At 55.5% G+C, this 14,700-nt stretch overlaps 1 protein-coding gene across 2 annotated transcripts; it reads right to left on the bottom strand.

Moving 5' to 3' along the window:
- Positions 1-4,778: 4,778 nt before the first annotated feature.
- PNCK (pregnancy up-regulated nonubiquitous CaM kinase) lies at positions 4,779-9,842 on the bottom strand. 2 transcript variants are annotated; one of them, XM_017880788.1, is made up of 12 exons: positions 9,778-9,842; positions 8,099-8,168; positions 7,603-7,734; positions 7,160-7,234; positions 6,914-7,052; positions 6,582-6,705; positions 6,318-6,393; positions 6,111-6,223; positions 5,951-6,029; positions 5,777-5,864; positions 5,484-5,628; positions 4,779-5,171 (listed from the first exon to the last, which is right to left on the bottom strand). In XM_017880788.1, the coding sequence occupies exons 2-11, from the start codon at positions 8,164-8,166 to the stop codon at positions 5,491-5,493; spliced, it is 1,032 nt and encodes a 343-aa protein (XP_017736277.1). In that variant the 5' UTR covers positions 8,167-8,168; positions 9,778-9,842; the 3' UTR covers positions 4,779-5,171; positions 5,484-5,490. The 2 variants fall into 2 exon arrangements, with proteins under 2 accessions (XP_017736277.1, XP_017736275.1); XM_017880786.1 differs by lacking the exon at positions 9,778-9,842 and adding an exon at positions 8,903-8,934 and having other exon boundaries at positions 8,099-8,171.
- Between the last annotated feature and the right edge of the window lie 4,858 nt (positions 9,843-14,700).

The following is a 14,700-nucleotide window of genomic DNA, read 5'->3' as shown; positions in this document are numbered from 1 at the left end:
CTTATAAATACATAAAGCAATAATTGAAAGAACTACAAGGAGAAACTGGCAAAAAGCAGTTGAGCCTCTACTCAGGGCATCATGTGAGGAAAGACTTGGCTCCCTGGGGTGAGGGAAACTATGGAAATCTCCATCGGGTGTGAGGGAGGAGCTCTGGAGAGATGGGCATGAGCTTTTGGTTTTTCGAAGACCAGCGTGATAGTAAGCCTGGGCTTTTCTATTTCTCAAAAGGGGCAGATAATAGGGTTGAAAAATACTGAAAAGGCCGGGCGCGGTGGCTCAAGCCTGTAATCCCAGCACTTTGGGAGGCCGAGACGGGTGGATCACGAGGTCAGGAGATCGAGACCATCCTGGCTAACATGGTGAAACCCCGTCTCTACTAAAAAATACAAAAAACTAGCCAGGCGAGGTGGCGGGCGCCTGTAGTCCCAGCTACTCGGGAGGCTGAGGCAGGAGAATGGCGGGAACCCGGGAGGCGGAGCTTGCAGTGAGCTGAGATCCGGCCACTGCACTCCAGCCTGGGCAACAGAATGAGACTCCGTCTCAAAAAAAAGAAAAAAGAAAAGAAAATACTGAAAATTCTCTTAAAGCAAAATCAGATCCTGTCACTTGTTCTGTTTAAAACGTCAGTGGCTCCCAGTGCCCTCTTGAGAAAGTTCACTTTCCAGGCTGATCTCTACCCACCTCCTCTCACAACCTCCCTCAACCAGACAGGATTCTTTGTTATTTCTGAAACATTCCGTACTTCTTATCTTGCCCACCTGGTGTTGGGCTGGTGATAGGGATCCCTGAATGAAGCTGGAGTGGGGTGGAGAACATGGTCACCACATGCCCAGACAGTGCCTGGCAGGAAGAAACATGTGGCTTATAGTGCCAACTCGGCCACCACCTGGCCAGGGGGCCTGACTTGGTCGCTTCGTCTCTTCAACAGACCTACTGCTCTCCTGGGTTCCCTGGCAGCATCCTCAACTCCCTCACAACTCCCCCCCTCCCACTCCCATTGACTCCATGACCAAGCTCCATCCTTCCAGTAGTCCCACGTCTCTTGCCTTGTCCTATACATGGTTCAGGCTTGTCTCCCAGCCACCAGCCCTGCCCTGCCCCACTTCCAGGCCATTGCTCACACCGAACTCCGAAGGGATCTTTGTAGGGCCCAGCTCCCATGCCCCATTTCCACCACTGTGAAAAGACCTCCCTGGTTCCCACTTAACAGGACATAAAATTGAGGCACAGAGGACCTTAAAGGCAACACAAGCCAGGTGGCATGGTGGCTCACACCTGTAGTCCTAGCTACTCAGGAGGTTGAGAATCACTTGAACCCAGGAGTTCCGGGCTGTAGTGTGCTATGTCCATCAGGTGTCCATACTAAGTTCAGCATCAATATTCTGGGAGCAGAGGACCACTAGGTTGCCTATGGAGGGGTGAACCAGCCCAGGTTGGAAACAGCGTAGGTCAAAACTCGTGTGCTGATCAGTAGTAGGATCACACTTGTGAAGTGAATAGCCACTGCACTCCATCCTGGGCAACATAGTGAGACTCCATCTCATAAAAAAAAAAATTAAAAAATAAAAGATTTTTTAAAAAAAGGCAACACAAACCATGTGCAAGACCCAAACTCAAATCCAATGTGGGGTCCCCCAGCCCAGGGTTCTCTTTCCTTCAGACACACAGAGTTTGCATTCACAAAGAGAAGTGGAGAATGAATGCCGCCTTGCTTTCTTCAATTCCCCACACAATTATGTCCCAAGCAAGACCTCGCTTGCATGGATGCAAGCAAGAGGATGCAGTGGGAGAGCGTGGGTTCAAATCCTCACTCTGCCATAAGCTGTGTAACTTTGGCTCGCTTAGCCTCTCTATGCCTCAGTTTCTCCATATGTGAAGTAGGGATGATGATCATGATAGCAGCTATCTCACAGGTAAGGTTCAAGTTAATACATGGGAAGCTCTTCAATAAAGAGTCGTTTTACTAGCTTTTTTTTTTTTTTTTTTTTTTTTTTTTTGTAGAGACAGGTTCTCTCCATCTTACCCAGGCTAGTCTCAAACTCCTGGGCTCGAGGGATCAGTGTTCTTTTTATTAAAAGGAATAAACCTTTCAGAACTACTAGATACAATGCTAGACACATATTTGCAAAGAGAAGGGTGAAAAGTAAGTCTACTTTCATACCCCTCAGGCAACTCGAACTCACCACGTCCAGAATCAATCTCATCACTCCTCCCCCAAAGTGATGTCCATTGAACTCTTCTTGATGAATGTTCTGCTGCCAGAACCATGACCTACCTGGATCCTCTCGCTTCATTCCCCACTTGCAACCCATCACCGAGACCTGTTCACGTGACTCCCAAAGAGCTCCTAGGACCACCTCCATGTCTCCCTGTCCCTAGGGTGGACCCACAGGTTGAGCTTCCCTTGAAACTCTGCTACCTACAGTTTTGCTTCAAGATAGAGCACGTGACCGACCCTGTGTGGCCCAGAACAGCAGAGACAGCTTCCTTTTGTGATGCCCACCAGGGTCCCCCGACCCTTGATTCTGGTCTGGTTCCAGACACTCCAATTCCCAGCAGCCAGCCCCAGCTCAGCACCTAACCCACACTGGACAAGAATGCTCTCTGGCTAAAAACCCCTTCGATGGCTCCCCACTGCTCCTAGACTACAGCTCCAGCTCCTTCCCCTGCCAGGATTGGTCTGGCCCATTCCTCTTGCTGCCAGCCTCAGCAACGGCCCTGAGCCTGAGAAGCCCTCACAGGGTCCAGCGCAGCTCCCTTGCCATCACTTCACACACACACCACTTTTGCCTTTGGCTAAACCAATCCTTTCTCTCTCCTTGGCTGCCATCCCACTGCCTAAGGGACCCAAACTGCCTTTCTCATATGGGGTCTTGGAGGGATGAAGGAGGGGTGCCACCTCTGCTTGACCTGGGGGTTCCCCCTCTCGCCCCTATCACAGATGGGCAGGACCTCTCCCCAAGGTTGGACTTCCCCAGGGCAGGATTTGCAGGGTAGGGGTGGGGCAGTGGCGGAGAGGAACGGGTTTGAGAGGCTGCCCAGGTGCTGAAGGAACTAGGGGAGGCTAATGGACGTCTAAAGATGGGGCCGTGGCTCCCCCTGCTGACGGGAGGCCATATTGCACCCTGTGTCAAGGCAGCCCAGAGCTGGCTTGAGCTCCAAGCGGAAGCGATCTGGCCACGTGCCTGGACTGGAAGAGCTGGCTGTTGCTGAGCAAGTGCCGGTTTCTTCTGGAAGGTTGGCTCTGGCACTCCTGCTCACGGTTCCCAGATCCACAAAGATCATTTTTATCATCCCCGTAAAACCACCCCTCCAATAGAGGGCGTCCTCCTGGAGGGCAGGCACCTATTCAGCGCCCAGCACCTGACACAGAGTAGAGGCTCAGTCAACATCTGACCAAAACAAGAGCAAGTAGGTATTGTGGGAGTCCAGTGTGAACAACGGAGAAGATGGGAAGGGGGACCCGCAGCAGGGGTGCCCGCAGGGAACAAGGCCCCGGGTAGGGGTGAGGGCAAGTGGGACAGGTCTTGGAGGTGAGGAGGCCATGGTACTGGCTGACTGAGGTCCCCTGTGGGGCCTAGAGCCTGGAGCGAAGGATGGCCTGGGAGTGGCTGTGAGGATGGAGGAGGAGGCTGCCCACCCACCTCCAGCCTGTTCTCCCTGGTGGAAGCCAGGTCCCCTGGCTCCAACCCTGAACCCCACTCCAGCCTTTACCCACAAGGCCCAGGCCAGCCTTGGTTTGACCCTCACCGCCTCCCTTTGGGGCCCAAAGTTCAACAGGGAGAGTAGTCTTCTCTACCTTTCTCGCCAGTCCAGCCGTGGGTCATCAGGCTTACACTCTGGGGGCTGGCACGGAGCAAGGGTCTCAGAGGGTAGGGAGGGGTGACCAGCTTGCCTGGAACTCTGGCTGGGGCCAAGGAGTGGCTCTAGAGGTCTTCCCCTGATGGGCCCAAGAGAAAGGGCTAGAGGGGCCAGCAGAGGTTTGGGACCCAGCAAGGCAGGGCTCTGGAGCCCTGGCCGCTCCAGAATGGAGGTTGGTGGACCTGGGGCCACTCAGACCAGAGGACAGGCCACGGCTCTTAACTTCAGAAGCCACTGCCAAGCTGCCACTGCTCCCAGAGCCCCAGCTTCCAGCCCAGGTCTACCCCAGCCTGGAGCCTGAGGGTTCCAAAGCCCCCCACACAGCAGAGGGGAAGAGGGCCCCGTGTGGCCCTCTCCTGGAAAAGGAGCTCCTCTCACCCCCTGACCCTGGGGTTCCCTATTCTTCTGCTTGACAAGATGGCCTCTGGCCATCAAGAAAGGGAAGGGAGGGAGGGATGGAAGGTGACAGTTCTGGGCTCTGGTCGTCCTCCATGCACCTGTGAGCCCTTCCTAGTCCCAGGCACCTGGCTGAGGCACCCCAGGCCCGGCCCTGCATGGCAGGGGCACTGCAGCCCATCCCTGGGGGTCTGGAGCCAGCACTCAGCCTCCTGCCAGCGCCCCCTGCTGGCAGCCCAGCAGGTGTGTGCTGCCTCCACTTTGTCCCAGGACCCCAAGGCTGGGCAGTTACACCTCTGGGGTAGCAGAGCTGCCTGGCCACACTGCCACTTGTTGGTGCTTTGGGGGGAGGGGACAGGAAGTTTTTGGACAGTTGGAAACTTGGCTGCCATGATGAGAGGGAGCAGAGGTTCAGGTGGCAGTGGGTAAAGCTGTGTGGGAGGGTCTCATTGGTTTCCTTCCCACAAGTGACCAGGTCCCCGCCACACTCGCCGCACCCCCAGTTCACCACTGGCCCATTGCTGTATCTTTCTTTATTTGTTTGGGGAAACTGGAGGGGCTGGAAGGCCATGACCATGACAGAAGCAGGACCACCCCTACTCAGCGAAGCACAGAACAGCCGTGCAGGAAAGACAGCCCTGAGACCCGCCTGCCGCACCTGCTCGACTTTTGGTGGGGTGGGGGGCAGGGGCGGGAGAGGCAACAGGGGAGGGGATCCACTGCCCCCAGGCAGGGCAGAGCCTGAGGACAGACTTGGGGGTGCTCCATTCCAACCCCAGCACCATGCGCCACACCCTCGAATCTCAAACTCCAGCAGAGGCCAGCCCCAGGGGTGAAGGGTTGGGGGAGGGGACCAAAAGCATCCAAGGGAAGGAAATCCAGGGGTCAGTCCACTTGGCCTTGGCATCCGCCTGAGAGGGAGAAGCAGAGGGAAAGGGGATAGTTAGGAGCCGACCTGCCAGCCCTGTGCCCCCACCTCCCACCTCGGTCAAATCCCGGATTTCTTAGAGGCCCTCTCCCCCTCCACTCCCTTGCCCAATCTCGGGCACCCACAGGCCCTCCCTATCCTTCCACCTCTCCTGGGGCCCTGGCTCCTCCCTCTGCCCTCAGTCCTCTGGCCTGTGGGGGCCACCCCACTTAGCTCTTGGCCACATGGAGTGCCACCACCCCCTAAGCTCTTCAAGGAGCCAGCTCCCGGGGGTGCAGGGTCCACCCAAACACACCTGGAGATCACCACTTGGGGGGCTGGACAGCATGGAGGCCTGAGTGGCTGTGGCGGGCCAGGCCCTGCTCAGAGGCCCCCTCAGCCTCTGGGTTCTGCCCCAGCTTCCGGATGTGGCGCAGGAATGAGGTGGCGTTGAAGGCTCGCTGCCAGAAGAGAGGGAGATCAGGCCAGGCCTGGGCCAGGCCCCAGCCCCAAGACTGTGAGGACCGCAGTGGCCACTGGGAAGTCACAGCAATCAGGCTACAGCTGGGATGCGGCGGGTGACCACACTGGGTCTGTCTCCACACTGACCTTCCAGTGCATCCGAGCAAAGTTCTTCTGGATCTGCTCACTGACAGAGCCTAAGATGTCCCTGTCGAAGGCTGTGTCCCCAGAGATCCTGGGGAAAGGCTGAAGGTCGGGGGGGGCCTCTCTGCAGGTGCAGTCCCCCTGGCCCTGGGGCAGCTCAGCAGGGCTCCCACTCACCAAAGATGCTGCAAGGCCTGCTGGCAGGTGAACCTTTTCTGGGGGTCTCGCTCCAGAAGGTGCCGGATGAAGTCTTTGGCTGGAACAGGGAGGCTGGGTCAGCCCATCGGGTCCCCACTCCCTTGTATCACCCCCAAGCACGGGCCAGCCTGAAGCTCACCTGATTCTGAGATGTCATCCCAGAAAGGAGAGTCAAACTCATAGCTGGCCCTCAGGATCTGGTTGAAGAGTTCAGGGTCGCTCTCGTCGTAGAAAGGGGGATACCCACACAGCCTGGCACCCACAGATGAATCACCCAGCTGTCCCACCCTCCCCAACCCAGCAGGGGCAGGCAGGCAGGAGACAAGCCTTCCCAGCAGTCACTCACAGGATGTAGGAGATGACGCCCAGTGCCCACACATCTACGGCCTTCCCGTAGGGTTTCTGCTCCAAGAGCTCTGGGGCTGGGGGCCAGAGACAGACAGACGCACGCACAGGCATACACGCAGCCATGCCGCTCAGTGTCGCTGGCTCAGCCTACTCAAGCCCAGGAATGGCCCACACAAAGGCAACCGGCACAACAGCCTTCCCGGCTATCTAGGGTCCCCCAGGCCACCCCACTCCCAGCAAGCCTCAGGGTGCCGTCCCTCACCCACATATCCGGGGGTCCCACAGGCGGTGCCTAGCATGTTGCCAGCCTGGATTTTGGAGAGTCCAAAGTCAGAGACCATGATCTTTGAGTCCTCAAAGGGCGTGGCATACAGGAGGTTTTCGGGCTGTGACACACGGACACCGGGAAAAGGGCCAGGTCAGTCCTGATGTGGTGCCGGTGCTGGGACAGGATGAGGACTACACGCTCTCAGGTTCCCCAGAGCCTTGGTGGAGAGGGAGATCAAGAAAGGCCCCAGCTGTGCTCCCGGGAAAACAAAGGCAGGGCCAGGTGGGCAAGTGGGAGGGTGGGGCGCAGAGGCCCCAGCCAGGCACCTTGAGGTCCCGGTGCACGATCCCCAGGCTGTGCAGGTAGGAGACGGCGCCGAGGACCTGACCCACCAGATGGCTGGCATCCTTCTCTGTGTAGGAGCCGCGCTCCATGATGCGGTCAAACAGCTCGCCACCCGTCACCCTGGGGGTGCCAGGGGTTTGGCTGACCCAGGCACTCAGCCTGGCCTTCAGCCCCACTCACTGCTCAGCCCCTCCCCGGCTCCCACAGCCTGCCCAGGCCCTCCTCACAGTTCCATGGCCAGGTAGAGGTGGGAAGGGCTCTCGTGGACATCCTCCAGAGCGACAATGTTGGGGTGACTGATCCTGCAACGGCAAGGAAGCGCCTGTGGGCCAACAGAGTCAAGGGGTGCTCTGTCCTGAGGCCCCGGGAAAAGCCTCCTCCCTCTTCTTTTCCTCCCACCTCTGTTCCCCATTCCCTACCACATGCCACCCCTGCCCGGTCCAGGAAGGCGGAGCTCCAGCCTGAGCCCTGGCCTTCCTTCTAAAGCCCATTTGAAAAGCACACATCAATATCCACTAGCTCCCTCTGGCTGCCACAGGGACGTGCAGGCCCAGAGAGAGCACTGCCCCAGGCTTCCCAAAGATTGGTGGCCAGGCCTAGACTAGAGCCAGGGACTCCTTGCACCCCTCATCGACCTATGCCACATTCCAGGGCCCCGCGAGGTGCGCACCTACGGAGCACTGCGATCTCGTTCTCCACCAGGGCCTCCTTGCCCCGGAGGGCCTTCTTGGGGATGCACTTGAGGGCCACCAGGTGTGCAGAGCCCCGCTCCTGGGCCAGCACCACCTCGGAGAAGGCACCCCTGCCGCAGACACGAGCGGTGGGAGGTGGGAAGGAAGTGGGAAGAGAAGAGAGGCAGGAGGGAGAGAGAAGGGAGCAGGGAGGGCCCCCTGTGAAGGAGATGGGGAGGCCCTACCTGGGCCTGTGCCACCCCCCACGAAACTCAACACATGCCATGTCACAGACTCACATTCACACACCCCTATATATTCACACACACATCATGTCACACCCACTCGCGTAGTCACACACACGTGCCATCTCACAGACACACTCACATTCACACACCCCTATATATTCACACACACATCGTCTCACACCCCCTCGCGTAGTCACACACGTGCCATCTCACACAGGCACACACGCGGTGACGCGCGCGCGCTCACGAGCCGAGCCTGTCGCGGATCTCATAGACGCTGCTGATGTCCTCCGTGTGTTTCTTCAGCAGCAGCATGTCTGCAGGGCAGGGGAGAGGCGATGGGGTCCCTCCTCCCTCCCGCACCGGGGGCGAGGGCAGCTTCCTCCTCCACCCCTGCCAGACAGGCCTCAGCAGTTGCCGCTGCGCTCGATCCTCCCCTCCCCCGTCCAGGTCCACACCCCCAGACGGACGCCTCCCAGCGAGGCCACCGCATACGCGCCTCCACATCCCAGGCCTACAGCTGCCATCCCACGCCCCCACACCCTGCACCCCGACAGCGACCAGCGCCTGGATGCTGCCTCTCTGCCTCCACACATCCGGCCGCTTTCCAGAAGGCTCCATGCTCACCCACGCCGGTCCCTCCCCCATCCACACATCCACAGCGCCCACGCCCCACCCCCGCCTAGACCCCCACCCCATAGGCAACAGCGCCCACAGGCACCCGCGCCCCAAGCCACCAAGGCCGCCCGAGATGCACGCTGCGACCCCCGGCGCGCCAGCCACCCTGCCAGGACCGCGGGCCACGCCACGCGGCCGCAGACGAGCCCGGCCCTCCGGCGGGCGCGGAGCCAGGGGGACCTGGCAGCCCTGGGCCGCCCCCGCGCCAGAGGCTGCGTGGACCCGACGGCGAGCGGGCAGGGGGGCCGCGCCAGGCGTGACAGGTGTGCTGGGGCCGGGCCGGCGCGCAGGGCTGTGGCGGCCCCGTGGGACGGACCCCTGGTACGCCCCGGCCTCTCCGCGTCGCGCGTGCCCCGAAGCAGGTGCGACCTGGGAGCGGGTGCCGCCGCGTCTTCCGTGGCCAGTGGCCGCTCGGCCAAGCCCCCGCCCGCTTCCCGCCGGCCCCGCCCCCCTCCCGCACGCCCCCGCCGGGCCCGCAAGGGCCGCAGTGCCAAGCGGCGGCCGCGCGCGCCGCAGGGCACCTTGTAAGGCAATCGCCGGGCTGCGGCTCGGGCGCCGGCCGCCACCGCCCGGCCCACTGCTCTCTCGCGCCGCCTCCCGGAGCTGCGGCCCGGCTGGGCCGACCCCAGGACCTTTGCACCACCGGTGGCCGTCTCCCAGAGAGCTCTCTTCGGTCACAGGTCGGCAAGGCTCTCTGCCTTCCAGTCTCTGCTTTCACCGCCTCTCCGAGGACAGGCCGACCAGGCCACTTGCCCAAAAACAGCCTCCATCCCTAGCTCCAGGACCCTGCAACCCTGCACCACAGCTCTGCCACCCTGGGCTCCCAGCACTCACTGGGCTCCCTCTGGCTCCACCATTAATCCCTCACCCTCACTCTCTTCTCTACCCAGCAGCCAGAGCATTCCTTTTATTGAGATCATGTCACCGTCCCGCAGCTCTCTATGTCAATCCAAGTCAAAGCATGAGTCCTTAGGGGGTGGCCTAATGACTGCTCTGGCCCCTCCCCACCTTTCCCGGCCACTGGCCTCCTGACTGGCCCTAACCCGCACCACAGTTGCAGCTGCGTCCCAGCCTTTGCTCCCCTGCCTGGAATGTTCTTCGCTCAGATATCTGCCTAGCTTGGCTCCTCACTCCATCAGATTTCGGCTCAAATGTCCCCTCCTCAAACCGGCCTCCCCGGCTCTGCCTCTCCCAATTCTCCCCGCATACCCCTGCCCTGTCTTTAGAAGGTCCAACAGCAAAAATCACCTTCTTCGCCTGGTCTTCCTCACCAAAGCGTCTGCTCCCAGAGAGTGTATCTCCGCGAACCCAGCCAAGACTAGCATAGGAAATAAGTGCGGGTGACTGAATTCAATTCTGCATCCAACAGTTACTGGACCCCCCTCGCTGCCCGCCATCCAGTCCCATGAGGTTCTGGTACCCTCCCCAGGGTCTGTGCTCCACATCCCCGCAGGTCAGCATCACAGGGGTTCCATCAAGTGGCAGGGTCCAGTCGTCACAGTGACCCATGGGCCCTGGTATGACACAAAGTCTTCAAGAGAGTCTGCGGGGCAGGAAGAGTTTTTTTAAAAATCATTTTTCCAGACCTCAACTCCCATATATACTCTGTGTAAAAACTGGGAAATCTGAGAAGGCCCCTGGCAGCTCTTGCCCACTGGCCTTTCCCAGTCACCCCTCCCAGGGCACTGCAGAAGGCTCGAGGGACCCCGGCACTCAGAAGCTCCAGTCCTACCTGCTCATCTATGTGAACAGGGTTTCCTGGGACCGACATCTAAAACAGAAAAAAAACAGGAATGGAACTGATGCTGAGCCCCTTCTCATGACAGCAGGAAGTGCAATTTGTTCACAGATACCCACAGATAATTCCCCAGAATGTCTAATACACCAATGGTGCTTTGCTCAAGCCAGAAGAAGCATTAGCAGAGTTCTACAACATGGTCCCGGGTTATAAAAAGAAATAGAAATACACATATTTGTGTCCCAGAGAAATATGGTGGTGTGAGTAATAAAAAACTGCCCACGTGGACAGAGATGGCACAAAGAGACCTCTCTGAGGGGCAGCAGATGGAAACTGGAGGCCAGAAGGAAAGCATCCACCTCCAAAGTGAGCCTGGGAAAGAAGAGCCAGCGGGCATGTATTGGTCCACGAGGTGACTCAGATGCCCCTGGCCTCATGTAAAAACTGATGGCACAATTTTTGTTTTAAATCATTGTATCATGGGGTTTTTTGGTTTGTTATTGTTGTTGTTGTTGTTGTCGTTGTTTGAGACAGAGTCTCACTCTGTCACCCAGCCTGGAGTGCAGTGGTGCAATCTCAGCTCACTACAACCTCTGCCTCCTGGGTTCAAGCAATTCCCCTGCCTCAGCCTCCTGAGTAGGCTGGGACTACAGGTACACGCCACCACGCCCAGCTAATTTTTGTATTTTTAGTAGAGGCAGGGTTTCACCATGTTGGCCAGGCTGGTCTCGAACTCCTGACCTCAGGTGATCTGCCCGCCTCAGCCTCCCAAAGTGCTGGGACTACAGGTGTGAGCCACCGCACTAGGCCTGTATCATGTGTTTACAAGAGAAATTACACCTTCTGGCCTGGCAAGGTGGCTCATACTTGTAATCCCAGCACTTCGGGAGGCCGAGGCTGGAGGATCACTTGAGCCCAGGAGTTCCAGCCTAGCCTGGGCAATATAGCAAGACCCCACTTTCTTTTTTTCTTTTTTTGAGATGGAGTATAGAAAGTAAAAAGTTCCTCTTCAAAGTTTCCCTTCTTATTAAAAAATAAATCCTAAGTGTTAGAAATAATAGTTTCTTTTAAAGACTAACTTCCTTCAAGCCTCCTTGCTTTGTGCTAGTAACTCTTTGTTAAGCCCTATCCTATGTAGCTGTTAAACATGCTTACAGGCACGTAGTACATTCTATGTCCTTGTACTTTAACCAAGGTATCTGTGCTGGACGTGCTCACAGGCATGTCCCAGCTCGCAGCCTATGTCCCTTTCCTGTTTGGGAATATTATTACTTTTCTAAGTCATTTCGTAAGCAACTTCCTCTTTTCCTTTATCCTTCCATTGCTTTTACCTATTTTTAAAAGTTTTAAACTATTAGCCAATCAGGTTTTAGTTTAGATTGTGAGGTCTGGCTCCAGCCAATGGAAACAGGACACAGTAGCACGGACAAACTGCGTAGGGGATAAAAATTGCTTCCCTCCTTTGTTTGGTGTACTTGCATGGCAAAACTGCTGGCGAGTGTACCCTTTCCGCAGAAAGTTAAAAAATGGCCTTGCTAAGAAAATTAAACTTATGCCAGGTGTGGTGGCTCACGCCTGTAATCCCAGCAGTTTGGGAGGCTGAGGCAGGCAGATCACCTGAGGTCAGGAGTTCAAGACCAGCCGGGCCAANAAAAAGAAAAGAAAACAACCCAATTTAAAATGAGCAAAAGATCTGAACAGATGGCCTGGGGCGGTGGCTCATGCCTGTAATCCCAGCACTCTGGGAGGCCGAGGTGGGTGGATCACGAGGTCAGGAGATCAAGACCATCCTGGTTAACACGGTGAAACCCCATCTCTACTACAAATACAAAAAATTAGCCGGGCGAGGTGGCGGGCGCCTGTAGTCCCAGCTACTTGGGAGGCTGAGGCAGGCGAATGGCGTGAACCCGGGAGGTGGAGCTTGCAGTGAGCCAAGATCGTGCCACTGCACTCCAGTCTGGGCGACAGAGCGAAACTCCGTCTAAAAAAAAAAAAGATCTGAACAGATGCCTCTCCAAAGAAGAAATACAAATGGCAAGTAAGCATATCAGAAGATGTTTAACATCATACATCATTAGGGAATTGCAAATTAAAACCACAAGGAGATACCGCTGCATACCTACTAGATAGCCAAAATCCCAAACACTGACAACCCTAATGCTGGCAAGGACCTGGAGCAGCAGCAAGAACTCCCATTCATTGCTGGTGAGAACGCAACAAGGTACAGCCACCCTGAAAAGCGGCTGGCAGTTCCTTCCGAAGCTGAGTATGCTCTCACCCTACAATTCAGCAATCACACTCCTTGGTATTTACCCAAATGATTTGAAAACTTATGTCCACACAAAAACCACCACACACATATTTATAGCAGCCTTTTTTTTTTCCTAAAAGACCAATGTGATAGCCTTAGCAACTTTATTCGTAATTGGCAAAAACTGGAAGCATTTAAGATGTTCCTCGGTAGGTGAATAAATAAAATGTGGTATATCTGGACAATGGAATACTAGTCAGTGATAAAGAGGGAAAAGCTGTGAACCCATGCAAAGAAATAAGTGAATCTTAAATACATATTGCAGAGTAAAAAGCCTGACAAAGCTGCCTACTCTATGACTCCATTTACCTGACATGACATTCCTGAAAAAGCAAAATAGACGAAAAAAAGACAGAAAACAGATCCACGGTTGCCAGGGGTCTGAGAGAGGGGATCATGCTTGACTAGGGGCAGCACAGGGATCCTGTAGGGCAGGGAAACTTCTGTATGATGCTGTAATGATGGACACGTGACACTCTGAATATGTCAAAATCCACAGAACTTTACGGCAGACAGAGGGAACTTAAATAGGCACCTTTTAAAATAATCTTTTAGAAGGTTGGGAGATCACAAGATGGAATGCAGACTGTGACAAAAGGCAATTAGAAATGTACAAAACAAACAAACAAAAAAGGAACAGAAATGTACAAAACAGCCTTACTGAAGGGGGTCAGGGAGAAAGGGGCTGATCTCAGTCACTCTGGAAATGAGTGGCATCTGTCAGACTAAAAGCAAAAGGAAGCACACATAAGCGCTGTACTCTGATAAGATCACTCCCCACCAGGGTAGGGGTGAATGATCCTGAAACCTCTCCACCTTTATACCAGAATTCAAGAACTATGGCAATGGATGGAAGACGGTGGGAGCCAGGTTTCTCACTTTAATTTGAATTTTTTATTTTATTTTTAGAGACAGGATCTTGCTGTGTAGCCCAGGCTGGAGTGCAGTGGCACAATCACGGCTCACTGCGGCCTTGACCTCCCTAGGCTCAAGAGATCCTCCCAACTCAGCCTCCCGAGTAGCTGGGACCACAGGCATGCACCACCATGCCTGGCTAATTTTCATATTTTGGTAGATTTGGGGTTTCACCATGTTGGCCAGGCTGGTCTTGAACTCCTGACCTCAGATGATTCACCCGCCTCCACCTCCCAAAGTGCTGGGATTACAGGTATGAGCCACCGTGCCTGGCCTGGGTTTCTCACTTTTAGAGTGGGAGGTTATAGACAAGCAAGGGCAGACAGCTAGAATGACCCAGGTGGTGATGGATTAGAGTTGGAGACATCAGTGTGCACTCGTGTTGAGTTTAATATAGATACTGATGCGCATATGTATCTGTTTATGGATGTTATGCTAGTAACATGAGTTAGTATATATATAAAATGGGTTAGTATATATATGGGTTTATATATATCTCTCTATCTATATGTATATGGGTTAGCATGCATATATATATATATGTTCTTGCTGTCAGCAGAGAGGGCCTAGAAGCAGCAATACTCCAGGAACAATGGGCACACCTAGAGCCCAGATCTTCGTCTCCAACAGCATTCTCTCAAAAATGGCTCCTTGGAGAAAATGGCTGGTTCTAGGACTGGTTCAGGAAATGTAAGGGATGAGCATAGAGCCAGAAAGTAGGGAAGTGCTCACACAGACAGCCACACCCACACCCACACAGGCATGCAGACACACAAGCAGTGACGAAGGGACATCAAAGGACATAGGTGGCCGGGCGCGCTGGCTCACTCCTGTCATCCCAGCACTTTGGGAGGCCGAGGCGGGTGGATCACCTGAGGTCAGGAGTTCGAGATCAGCCTGGCCAACATGGTGAAACTCTCTCTACCAAAAAATACAAAACTGAGCTGGGCGTGGTGCCGGGCGCCTGTAGTCCCAGCTACTTGGGAGGCTGAAGTGGGAGAACCGCTTGAGACCAGGAGGCAGAGGTTGCAGTGAGCAGAGATCACACAACTGCCCACCAGCCTGGATGACAGAGTGAGAGCCTGTCTCAAAAAATAAAATAAAATATTACAGTTCAAATGAATCCCATGTCTATTACGAATGAGATTTTAGGAGGCATGCTAACTGGGCAGGATGGCATTTCTCATCCTCATTCCCAATACAGACC

Source organism: Rhinopithecus bieti, unplaced genomic scaffold (assembly GCF_001698545.2).
Source record: "Rhinopithecus bieti isolate Rb0 unplaced genomic scaffold, ASM169854v2 scaffold_12667, whole genome shotgun sequence".
Taxonomy (NCBI): domain Eukaryota; kingdom Metazoa; phylum Chordata; class Mammalia; order Primates; family Cercopithecidae; genus Rhinopithecus; species Rhinopithecus bieti.
The sequence above is the reverse complement of the archived record's forward strand: the minus strand, read 5'-3'. Positions and strand labels throughout refer to the sequence as shown.

Bases quoted from the DNA above. Each gene is read 5' to 3' on its own strand.
- PNCK (XM_017880788.1), bottom strand. From the start codon at position 8,166: ATGCTGCTGCTGAAGAAACACACGGAGGACATCAGCAGCGTCTATGAG. The intron at 7,735-8,098 runs GTGAGCGCGCGC...TGTCTGCGGCAG, and splicing joins ATCCGCGACAGGCTCGGCTC to GGGTGCCTTCTCCGAGGTGG. The intron at 6,394-6,581 runs GTGAGGGACGGC...TCTGGCCCCCAG, and splicing joins TGGGACCCCCGGATATGTGG to CCCCAGAGCTCTTGGAGCAG.